The sequence below is a fragment of the Acanthopagrus latus genome, chromosome 23 (genome assembly GCF_904848185.1).
Source record: "Acanthopagrus latus isolate v.2019 chromosome 23, fAcaLat1.1, whole genome shotgun sequence".
In the NCBI taxonomy this organism is placed as follows: Eukaryota; Metazoa; Chordata; class Actinopteri; order Spariformes; family Sparidae; genus Acanthopagrus; species Acanthopagrus latus.
In genome coordinates, this window is record NC_051061.1 from 21775789 (window position 1) to 21788376 (window position 12588).

Sequence of the window (12588 nt, forward strand, 5' to 3'; positions counted from 1 at the left end):
GCACCGGATCAGGTTCTTCTTCAAATTCTGCCCTGTAACTCACGCTCGTACGCATCCCAATTATGTCTCTGTTGTGGCTGAGAGAGTCGGGCCGGTTTCTGCGCTGTGGGATCAAGTGTCACCTAGAATCACTTTGTCTTCCAGACCATGCAAATAGGTCTGACTGTGTGTGTGGAGGAGTCGCCTGCAGGCTCAGATACGGTTTCCATTTACTTTAAAAAGCTGACGCTAATTCACAGATTTACCTACTCGTCCTTTTTTAGAATGTAAAACGGGGTCAAAGAGTCTGAGACCAGGCAGAGTGATTCTGTTCTGACTGTCTGACGATTTCTGTCAGTGAAAATGATCCCGGCTTTACAATGTAAGTGAAAAGTTCAACCTTTGAAAAATGTATGACTTTCAGAATATCTCCGTGTTTTAAATGTCACCTTCTGGTTTAATGACAGTCAGCACTCGAGCTGGCTCAGACTCCACAAGTCTGTGCCAAACCTGCTGACTCAAAGTCATTCCAGCATGATTTGACATTAATCCAAAGGGTTTTTGTGATGGTTTGTCCCCCTTTTTGCTTTACGAACTTGAACTCCAGCTGGCATGGACTCCACAAGTTTGTGCAAAAACCTGATTACTTATGTTATCACACAATTATCTCACAATAGACAAAAGGTTTTTTTTGTAAGGGTATGTCCCTCTTTTGCTTTAATAACACCATGCATTTGACCTGGCATGGACTCCACAAGTTTGTGCCAAACTTTAAGTTTGTTTTCCAGCATGATTTGGCATGACAGGGGTTTTTTTGCAATGGTTTGTCCCCCTTTTGCTTATATGCCTGTATTTTGAGATCACATGGACTCCACAAGTCTGTGCCAAACCTGCTCACTCATATTATCACATCATGATTTGACAATAGACAACAGTCTTTTTTTTTGCAATGGTTTGTCCCCCTTTTGCTTTCATGACTGCATGCACTCGAGCTGGCATGGACTCCACTGTCCAAAACCTGATGACTCATATTATTCCAGCATGAGTTGTAAGTGCTCCACAAGGCTTCTCGTGATGTCTCAGTCTTCAAGTGCCCTCATACATGTCCAGTGGGGTGACGGTCAGGTGACTGTCGGGACTCTTTGGATTTTTAAAGCTTCCAGGTGTGTTCTGGCTCCTAATCCTGCTGCAGTGTGAATCCGTCTCCACAAGGATCCAAACCAGAGGGTGGAGCGCGTCTCTGAGGAATGGGGTTGTGCTTTCCCTCGGTAAGGGTGAGGTCAAATTGGAGCAGGTGTCCAATTCCAGAGGAGACAAAACAGCCACAGACTTGAATGTTCCCACAACAATGATACACTGTGGGTTTGAAACACTGTGGTTTCATTCCCACACTCCCTTCTGTTACTGACATAAATCTCTAACCGGGTTATCAGTAAACAGGAGTTTTTTTCCAGGAATGATTTTTCCAGGTGTCCTCTGTGAAATGCTGGTATTTCTAAGCCCACCAGCGTTTGACCTTGTTTCCACTCCTGAGAAGTGGTTTAGAAACTGCTGCTCTTCTGCTGAGACGCCAGAAGACAGCCTTCTTTTGACAGAACATTTGCAGATTGGAGTCTTGTGCTGTTTATTTAGTAAATTCTGTTTTTTTCTTAGGCAACTATGAAACATGCACAAATAACCGCGGCCCTGATGCAGGTCACAGAGTTGAATGGTGATTGTTGACGGTCCCTGTACTAGATTACATAATGCTCTCAAATTCCCTCGACTAGAAAGAACAAGGGCGGCAAAGAAATCAGGACTAAACAGAGCAGAGTTTTCGAGGTCTGCAGTGAATCAAGGACAGAATCAGAATGAGGATCAGGCTGCCCTTTGGTGCCACCTCTCTTAAGCCTTCACAAAAGCGTGTCGTCACATCCTGATTGGCCGTGAGGGGAATGCCCCAAGCTGCTCTCACTCATTAATTGGGAGCCGGTCTCCACACCCAGCGCACAGGTGATCTGAATCCACTGCAGCAAATCCAGAGGGGTTTTAAAAATTCAGCCAAAATAAAACACAGCGGGACTGCAACAGTTCTGCAGCAGGATAATAAGCTCAAACAGCCCTCGAAGCTTTGCAGGATCAAGTTGAAGAAGGAGTCCTGACTGTCACGACTCCACAGTCAACTGATCCTAACACTTAGGGAGCACTTTCTGCATTTATGTGCTCCTTGTATGGTCCCATTTCTCTAGTAGGGAAGTTGTTACACTGACCATTGGTGTGAGCGAGCAACATGGACGCCAAAAATAATGTTGACAGCTGTTTCCACAAAGAAGCACAATACAAGGACTATAAAATACAAGACTTAAAGTTAAAGTTTCTTAACGTCAACTCCATGTTTACTCTTGTCCACCATGTTTCAGCATCATATGACGTCAAACTCTGAGTTCTTATTCCAACTACACAAAGCCTTCATGTGAATTTTGCAAGTCAAGCCAAACATTTTTCTAATAATTCTGACATAGAGGCACAGAAAGCCACTGTCAAATCATGCTGGGATAACATGAGTCATCAGGTTTGTACAAACTTGTGGAGTCCATGCCTGGTCTAATTAATAAAGTATATCTATCTATCTATTTATCTATAATGCATGCTGCCATTAAAGCAAAAGGAGGGCACATCAAATACTAAGATACTCTGAAATCCATGCAACATCGCTGGCATGGACTCCACTAGTTTGTGCTAAAGCCAAACCTGCCGACTCATTATCCCAGGATGACTCAACAATAACCCAGAGTTCTTTCCCCTTTTGCTTTATGAACAACACATTTTTTTTGTAATGGTCTGTCCCCCTTTGTGCTTTAATGATAGTATGCACTTGACCTTGCATGGACTCCACAAGTTTGTGCAAAACCTGCCTGTATTTAAACTACATTCTGAAACATTCAGATGAGGCATGAAGAAAAAGAGCCGCTACAAAATAGAATAATTTATTTTAGAGAGCTACCATGAATAGGTCCATAATGTGTCCTTCATGATGTATACAGTGATGTTTCACATTGCAAATTTTGACAGAATGTTTTGGACTGACCGTCTAAAGTTTGTACACTATGGGTCCACCTCCAGCACAGCAAATGATCCCGCTCAACTTTTAAAGTAAAGATCCAGCATGTTCAAAAAAGTCTTGTAGAAAACATCTCGTCGTGACATTATCATGTACGCGCTGTGAGCATAAAACACATTTCCAGTCATCGTATAATCGCCATGTTACACTGTAGCATGTTAACACAATGATCTCATGTACAATACCTCTGTCCTGTCGCTGTGCATCGTTACGTAAAGCTTCTCCAGTCGACACAGATGACACAATCAAGTTGAACTCCCCTGCAGCCTCTTTAACAAACAGATGGTAAAATATCTGCTTTTTCTTTTTCTTTTTCTTTTTTTTTGGGGGGACTTTAACCGTCTGAAATTGGGCAATTTCGTGCCATTTTCTTTTCCAGTGTTGTCAAGAAAACACGGTGCATTTTGTAAAGTCACAGCTTTCAGTTTTGTCATTGTTGAGAATAATACCACGACAGTTTAGATCTCTTACGTTTGTAAGCAGACCTGCTCTCGCTAACTCGCCTTTTACAAATTTACGTCTCGGAGGCGGTTTATTCTGACAGATACTCGTGGCATCGTGTGGTGATGTGGTCGTGGTGGGATAATATCATCAGAACCAAGAAGATTTTGTGCTGTTGGTCCTCAGTCATATTCTGTGAGAAACATAAATGGATGCACATTAAGAAGGTGGTCTTAGCTTGTATATCTACTGACAGAAGCACCAGCGCACGATCAACACATTCCCCAGACTACTATAAAGGTGCCACAATGCTTTAATGTGATTCATAACATTGTCACTAGCGATGTTTTTTTTTTTTTCCCGGAAAACGTTTTTTTTTTTTTTGTTTTAGCTTGAAGCTGATTGATATAAATATCTGGTAAACAATATGAGACGAGTACATATAGTAAACACATAATGCAGTTTCCAACAATGATTAGGCAGAGTGAGAATCTCAAAGGCGGCCGAGGGGCAACGGTGACCCGCGTGGTGCCGCCGCTCCGAGTCAGAGTCCATTCCTCACTATCAGTGTTGTCCTTTAGTCCAAACATCACGTGAGTCCATCAGAGTTGGGTTGTTCCATTGTACAGTCTCAGCAAGCCAAGTGGTCCATACTCTACATGGTTCTACGGTGGGTGTTTTTATCCATAAAGCTCTCATATAAACAATAATACAGTGTTTTTAAAACAAGGGTTTCTTTTTTTCAGAGCCTCGGGTTCTGTTCTGTTCTCCCTTGTTCACATGGTTGTACCTTCAAATCATTTTTTTCTTTTTTTTTTTACTTAAGCAACGCATAAAAACTTTCAAATGATTGTCTTTTTCATAAAATACATATCACATTGGATTAACCAGCCGTACGCTCTACACACAATCATACACACAGTCACACACACACACACACACACACACACTCTTCACAGAGGAGAAAACGCTATTCAAGATGCCTGCAATGCTTAATATAGAGCAACAACTCTGTCGAGTGAGACAGAAAGAATGGAGATCAAAAAAAAAAAGAAAAAAGAAAAAGAAAAAGAGCAAAATACAAATAAACCAACAACAACAAAATCAAAGACTCGTCCTCAGGGTCCTGTTGTTATTGGAAGAGGAGCTGTGTGTCAAACAAAAGAGGAGAAGCCAGCGGTGGGGGGCTGCGCAGCACAGCCCAGGCTGCTGGGGGGTCGGTACAGGGTGCTGTGCTGGCTGGGGGGCTCCGAGGACAGCAGGGAAGGGGTGGGAGTCCGGCTTCCCTTCGACCTGAACAGGGTGCCCTGGCCCTGGCACTGCGGCTGCGGGGACGGGGCGCTCTGCGGGAGGAGAGGCGGCAGCGGCGGCACGGGCGGCGGGTGCTGCCGCGCCTCCTGCTCCACCAGGGGCTCGGGCTGCGAGTAGCCGTACGCCGGCGGACGAGAGACGCCCTTCTGCTGCCGCCGCCAGGAGTTGTAGTAGGTGGGATCGCTGATGTAGTGGTTGACGAAGGAGTGGGTCTTCTGCCGGCTCTGATCCATCTCATACTCGCTGTCGCTGCCCTGCGAGCCAATCAGGAGGGAGGAGGAGACAGAGTTAGCAGCGATGATACATACAGTCAGATGGGATCAAACAGTGACTTGTTAGAGGAGTGAGCTCACTAAACAGACGGGATATTCACTACAGAGAGAGAAAAACGACAGCTAACTCTAAATCCTTCCAGTCGAACAGCACAGAACTGAGCCACGACACAGCAGGACGCATCTACAGAGAGACGACCGGGATCTATTACTGCTGCTCATCTGTCATACGTAGGAGCTCACCCGTGACTCCGCGGAGCACAGATGTGATAAGTGTACACCAGTGTGTCCTGGAATTGGACAGAAACAGTGTTTACAGGATTAAATTTGCCTTTGTTGTATCACGAAGCCATCCGTCTTTCTAAGTTGTGTGTCTGTGTGTGTGTGTGTGTGTGTGTGTGTGTGTGTGTGAGTGAGTCCTGTCTCTCCTCCAGCTGACTGAGACACACAAACACAAAAACAACAAGAGAGCAAATTACTCTCACAGAAAACACACTTGGCACATCCGTGTGCCCGACAAGTGCCTGCCCATCCACCGGCTCCATTGAGACACTCCAGCTTAACAGATGTTGCAGCGCCATTTATTTGCACAAGTGGCAGGTAAACAGTGGGAGGCAATGCAGAGGAAAAAGAAAAACACCAGTTTGTGTCTCCCACGAGGGCCGTGTTTGTTCAAACCGGGCCCAACAATGTTTTGACTGTGCAGGTAGCACATAAATTGGCCGGCGAGAGTGTGGGAAGACAGATGTTCCCGATCTGCTGCGATCAGCTTCTCCGCCTCTTTGTGTTCATCATCCCTCGTCACTTCTAACCTCCCTGTCTTTTCCACTGGACCTCCCCTATTCTACAAACACACACACTGAGAATCACATGACGAGCTGCGGCACAGATTAACGCGACATTTCCTGTTTGAGGAGAATTAATTAGTTGTGAAGACATCTGAAAACACACGAGACATGAGAATCAGCCCCGCGCTGCCTTCCCATGGGAGCCATCAGTAAGAAAAACCCGGATCCGGAGTCGTCAGCCGTGACCGGCCTCGGCTAACAGAAGATATTTAGTGCTGGAGCGACGCACCTTGAGGCTGACCGTCATTAATTTGTCCTCAGAAAACTGATGCATCATAATGAGACGGCTTTCCAGTTTCTACATGTGGAAACGCAGTGATCTCGACATAAAAGAATGGAGGTTATCAAGAAGTGAATGTGCCAGAAGTGAAAGAAAAGTGGAATAAAAGAAGTATATTTGAGTTTGGAAAGGTTATGACTTTGCCCGGGAGGACTTTCTCCCTCTGAGAAATTCAAACAGTTGAATTTTACTTTTAAATTCTAGTTCATTGCTGATGCCAGAGTCGGAGCGGACGCTGGGCCGAGAGCCAGGGTCAGCGCTTACCTGCGAGTCGGATATCTCAGAGGGTTTCTCAGTCAGACTGCTGCTCTCCGCTGGGATCAGGTCATTGTACTTAGTGCTGACGTCCTCATCTGAGTAGTGCAGGCTTCCAGGACTGGGTCTCGGTGGAGACCTGAGGAAAATAAAGGAGGCAGAGAAAGAGTGTCAGAGCAGAAGACGGCCGCTAAGAGAGAGCAAATGGTTATATAAGACGCAAATGTTTCATTTGATCATCATCATCGTATATTACTCTGGGAAACTCAAAACAGATTTTGAAGAGCTCTCTCTTCCTCTGAGTGAAACGTCTGATCGTTGGTGTGACTGACGCCGCTCAGATGACTAATGGAAGGATGCAAAGTACTTCTGGAAAATGAAGACGATTTAACATCCCAGAGGGGGGTCAGCACACGCAAGACTCATCAGGTTATGAAAATGAAAATGAAAGCTGAGCTCAGACAGGCACAGGACGGGTTATTTATGCATTCCTGGGAGCCACTAACACACAAAGCAGGGAGGAGATTATAATTGGTGTAAATCTTTAGGCTGTTTCCTTCTGATCTTTGCCAAACGTCAGTCAACTTCCGTGAGAGTTCATCTCACCTCCACCGCCACGGGGCGCACGAGCAGGATGCTCTCCATGAAAGGATTCTTTGTGCTGATTAGAGGTGAATGACTCTGCGCTTTGAGCCAGTCGAGAGATTTAGACCTCCTGCAGAAAAGCTGCGTAACTAAGCGCGGCCCTGAGCTCGGCAATGTATTATAAAAGTTCTTTTATGAGCGCAGGTCAAGTAAAAAGACCCCCTCGCCTGTCTTCAGGCTCCAGTCATTAAGTCCATAAAGTGAGGCAGAGAAAAACATCTGCGCAGACAATTATTTTTCTCCTTCTGCCGTAATGACTGCTGCTGCGTTCAAGGTCTGCCGAGACAGAATGGGATGGTCGGAGGGCCGAGAGTGGACCGCTACATCCACCCCCAACCCCCACCTCCCATCACGGAGCTACATCAGCGGGCTCGGCATGTAACTCGGGCTAACGGAGCGTTGGGAGAGTTTGCAAAGTCGGTTTCAGAACTCATTATGTAAACCAGGGATGGCATGAAAGTAAATGTTTAAATGATCTGGGATGGGAAAGAATAAAAAAAAAAAACGCTGCATGTGGGGGCAGAAACAGACGAGCATAAAAACGTTGTGATGTCAAGTGCAATATTAAGGCATAAAGCAGACAACCTTGACGAGCTCGCCAATGAAATGAATATGATATGAGACGTACGCGGGAGCTAAATCACCGGAAACGCCAAGAACGGTGGGGGGAAAGCTTAGAAGACACACCGCGATGACGGCCGTGAAAGGGCTGACACAACAAAGGGACTTCTCCTCTTGGTTAAAGCGGCTGATGTGAGCGGGCGGAGTGAGAACGATAAAAACCGCTGCCCAGAATTCAGACAACGTTGAGTCAGACATTAAAAAAAAAAAAAAAAAAAGGATGCCGCCACGTGAGCGTGCAGGGGGAGGGGCCAATCAGATCCCGCCACCGATCACGCTGCCAGTGAGCTCTGAATTATTTAGGAGCACTGTATTTTCCTCGGCGCCATATCTGTCTAATTCATCCCTCTTTCAAATATCCCACAGGGAGCCCCTCTTCCACTCTTCCTCCTCAGTCCACAGATCATTAGCACAGAGCACGTTAGCAGATTGGAGCTCTTCAAAGAGAGGGAGCAGCTCGCGGCCCTTTGATCCCCGTCTTTGGCCTCCTTGGTCAAGGAGAAAATCAGCACAGGCTCAGCTGCCCTTAATGCACCGCTTCTAGCACATTCCAGCATAATGTGCAAAAACCAACATCTTTATTTCGGGACTTTGAACCCGACTTCCCCCCCCGCTGCCCAACAAAACCACGTGAACATCCTCCCGTCCAGTCACCAAACGTGCAAATGACCCATGTCTCCTTCTGCGTCCAGAGTTTGTGAAGTCACTCTTATCTAATGTTTGTTTAAGCATTCCCAAAGAGTCGGCCGCCTGCCAAAGTCCTCCTGACGGGTAGAAGGACATGTCCGCATACTGACGGCGTTGTACTTTGTGTCAAGATAGCTCTCACAGCAGAGCACTCCAGAGAAGCTCTGGGCTGGAGGCCAGGAGGGAAAAAATGGCCGTCTCAGACCCATAAGCACTCTTTGTCTAAAGCAGTGACGGACGGACAAAGAGCACACGCAGGAGCTCATGAATGCTAATTAGCCGGTATTGTGCCGTCCCTTTCTATAAATTGTTGCACTGCACAAACGCTGAATATCAACGAGGGCAGCGGAAGACGGCTCCAATCAGCAGCCGGGCTCCTCGAGGCTCGGTTTGTTCTCTCAAGACTGACAGACTATTGTGAGGCGAGCGGGGGAACGCACAACACTACATTATTAATTCCTGTCAGTATCACAAGCAACACGCTGAATAGCAAGAGGAAGAAACTCAGGCAGGGCCGAGCTAACAATATGCCTGAGAGGTGGAGCGCGCAGGAAATGAATGCAGCAGGGCCTGAAGTGCGGTCGGGGACTGACCGTGTGTAGATGCCGTTCTTGCGGCAGAAGGAGTTTTTCACGGAGAGGCGTCTGTTGTTGAGCTCCAGCGCCGGGAAGCGTCCCTCGTCCAGGCGCACCATCTCCCCGTGGGTCAGAGGCAGCGCCGTGCAGTTGGAGTGGTTGCCTGGACAGTGATATGTAGACGACACTGTGAGGGTTGTGGAGTGAAACAAGTGATCTGTGAATCAATCAAACCTCCAATCAAGTTCAGTCTTACGGGGGGGAGAGACACTGCAGGTTATCACCATGAGACTTCCCCAGTTAATAACGTACATGAAGACAATTGTTTCAGTTTAATTCGAATGATCTGAACATTGAATAAAGCCCGGCTCAAACATTTCTTGTTTCAGTTATTTGACACATCAGAGTCAAGGGAGATTCTCCGACGTCTCTTCTCATCACTCCAGAAATAAGAAAATACTTTCAACAACCACAAAAAAAATTAAAAAAAATCAATTCTCACCGTGTTCTGTGGAATAAGATGTTCTATAAATCTGGCTATAAATGATATATGAACAGTCCCCGCTGTAAAAACCTTCAGAATATTGATATGAATAAAACTGAAATGTCTGGTGTTTGTAAGCGAAGTGGGGAGAACTGTAAGGTACGTTTGACGTTTTGATTGTCAGTCAGAGAAATGTGAATAAAGTGAAAACATTAAAGAGCAGCTGCACAAACGTTCTGCATCAGGGAGTACACTCCTGCATATATGAACAGAGAGGAAGTTTAAAGTGTTTTGTGGCTCCAGAAGAAGCTAAACGATCTGATAAACTGCCCCCGGTGATGTCACTCAGCGGCTGAACTGCATTGTGGGTAAGCAGGGTTTCAAAAACAATCTGCTGGTTTGAGAACAAATGATCACAACTTAGAGAGCTATCACATTTTTACTTTACATGTTCTTCTTCCTTTTCAAAACCTGGCGCCTACATTACCCACAATGCAATGTGCATTTTACATTTTAATAGATATCTCCATTAAAATGTCCCTGACTGATTACTTACATTAAGACAATTATGTTTTTGTATGACAAGTTTAAATACTGTTTAAATACGGACATGATGCAAAATAAAATACCTGAATGTGTGTTACTTTTGCATAAATGTCCAGAAGAGAAATAAGAAGTAAAACAAAGACAACAAGCCTCGAGAGCGCATCGATCTGAGCTTCTAAGTGAAGCTACAGCGAAGATTTTGGCTCAATAATCACAGTAAATAACGTCTCTTTAAATCCATTTTGAATCTCTCTTCCAAAGACTTTGATTACACTGGACAAGCAGTACGGAGCGGTCTATGATTTTTAAGTTGTTTTTTTTAAGTCCCCATCTGCTTCAGTTGTTTAGGAGAATGCTTTGTCTGGCTGTGGAGCTCCAGAGATGTTTTGTGAAAGAAGACATCTTATAGAAGCAAAAACAGCCCAAAATCTCAAGCAGAGACGATGTCTTCACCTGTAACACCACAAAACCACATCGTCACTTTACATGCACGATTCTGCTTTTCGACTCCGTTAAAGAGCATCATCAGTCTGTCAGTCGGTCCGGCCCACTGTCCAGTTCTGGCGTCTGGTAAAACAAACAGCAGCAAGTGGGACGGATCAGCTTCATGGCTGAGAAAACTGGGGAGGGGTTCAGACGGGCTAAGAAGCCCTCTTTGTGTCCACACACAAACACAGGCCTTGTCTGGACTGGGTCTCGCTGAGCCCTGTTTATTGACCCTGGTAACCCTGGCACCATGCTAACTGCTGACCCGGCTAAAAAGCCACTGGTACGCAGCTTTAGGAGGGCTTGACCTCACCCTTTACTCTCCCCTCAAACTCTCCCACCTCTCCACGCCGCCTCCTCGCTGCAGGGTGACTGGAACAGATCTGAAAAGATCAGCCTCAGATGCCCTCGCTGTGATTACTCGCCAACCATAATGTGAGGTATTAACAGTAAGTCCACTATCATTGATTAACTTCTTCTACCTCATGTTTTAAGGTTTGAAGATAGAAGCTCTGATAAAGAGTTTCTGGGAGCAGCCGTGTCACCCGGGATAATTCACAATCAGTAAAATCGGCTCCCGGCTGCAGCGCTGTAGTTATATAATTACTCTCAGTCTGACTAATGGCCTGAGCATTAAACCACTGCCAAGCCATTTATCCTCGTATCGATCCTCGCTGCAGTTAAACATGAACAATAATGTTTATTCACCTGCCTGTTTCACCGCAGTAACCTTTACTCTCATCTTTCCCCTGTCAGCCAAACAATGTTGGGGGAAGTCTGGGCAATTTGTCTAATTGTGGAAGCTTTCACAAGACTTAAAATGTACAATCACTAAAGTGCAATTCTCAGCAGAGCTGTCCTCGAGGAAGACAAAGTCCAGTCGATGGCTTAGGTTTGCAGAAACAAATGGAGAAACTAGGAGATGAGCAGCGGCGTTTTTTTTTGTTTTTTTTTTACCTGAATCTGCTTTTTTGGTGTATTTCTTGCTCTGGCCTCGAATGATGAGGATGAAAACGAGGAGGAGGATGAAGATCAGGCCCACCAGAGCGATCACCACCAGGAACCACCACTCCTCGTAGAACGGAGACACTTTCTGGGCTGAAAACGACATAAAAACAAGACGTGAATAAAGAAAACAGGCATGAATTTCAAGGGAAGCTCCAAAACTACAGAGGGCAGTTATCACCGCTTTGGCTGTCGCTACCTGCCACAAACTATTTAGCTAAGTTATCCGTGGAGCTAGTGGCCCGATTAGCTGACACTGTAACACTGGTGTTTCTTCACATTCTTATCTCACGTGTTGCCCTATTTAAAGTACCTGATATGGAGGGCGAGGGGGCGCTGGGTGATCCGTAGCCATAGTCATTGACGGCAATCACACGGAAGTCGTATGTGACACCTTCTCGTAGCATGTCCAGGTTGAGTGTGTAGGATGTCACTTCTTTCGGGATGTCTTTGATCAGAATATCCCACAATCCTTCATCTGAAAGGCAGGACGAGGAAAATATGTGAACACGCTGACGAAGAAAGCTGTAGTCATCGTGCAACAACCCAGAAAGTGTGGTAAAATGGCTCACCGGAGGGTCGGGCCTCGATGACGTATCGTGTGATTGGTGCGCGGCCTTGATCGCCGCTGGTCCAATGCAGAGTGAGAGCCGCGCCGTAGCGAGAAATAAAGGGCTCTCCAGGAGGGCCCGGGGCTCCTTGTGAGGACAAAAATAGGTGGATAGTGAGAAAAAGTGGCATCCTATGTAGATTTTGACTGACACAAACATCAGAATATTCAGTCTCCCACCTTCTCCAGGCCCAGTGGTGATGTTGGCCTCCACCTCGGGCCCGTAAGTGAGCGTTTTGGCCCGGATGCGGAAGTTGTAGGTGACGCCGTCGGCCAGATCCTTGATCTTCATCCACAGGGGAGCGCTGCCCTTCACATCCACTGTCACTATCTTACTGACACCTGGAGTGCGAGGAGAGGAGTCTGTGCAGAAAACACTAAGACTCTAGACACTGCTTTCTACAAGCGACACATAGCCAAGCTTTTGCATTTGAACAGACACA

The 12588-nt window shown here is 46.1% G+C and overlaps 1 protein-coding gene across 6 annotated transcripts in view; it reads right to left on the reverse strand.

The window, feature by feature from the left end:
- Positions 1-2931: 2931 nt before the first annotated feature.
- sdk2a (sidekick cell adhesion molecule 2a) overlaps positions 2932-12588 on the reverse strand; it is a 104107-nt gene continuing 94450 nt past the window's right edge. For 2 of the 6 annotated variants that reach the window (XM_037089990.1, XM_037089989.1), the window contains exons 39-45: positions 12326-12508; positions 12108-12233; positions 11849-12013; positions 11488-11628; positions 9033-9201; positions 6496-6625; positions 2932-5085 (exon numbers count right to left, since the gene is read on the reverse strand). In XM_037089990.1, the coding sequence (XP_036945885.1) occupies positions 4675-5085; positions 6496-6625; positions 9033-9201; positions 11488-11628; positions 11849-12013; positions 12108-12233; positions 12326-12508 (1325 nt within the window). In that variant the 3' untranslated portion in view covers positions 2932-4674. Of the gene's footprint in view, positions 5086-6495; positions 6626-9032; positions 9232-11487; positions 11629-11848; positions 12014-12107; positions 12234-12325; positions 12509-12588 lie in introns of all 6 variants that reach the window. The other 4 variants (XM_037089993.1, XM_037089992.1, XM_037089994.1 and 1 more) reach the window with 4 other exon arrangements.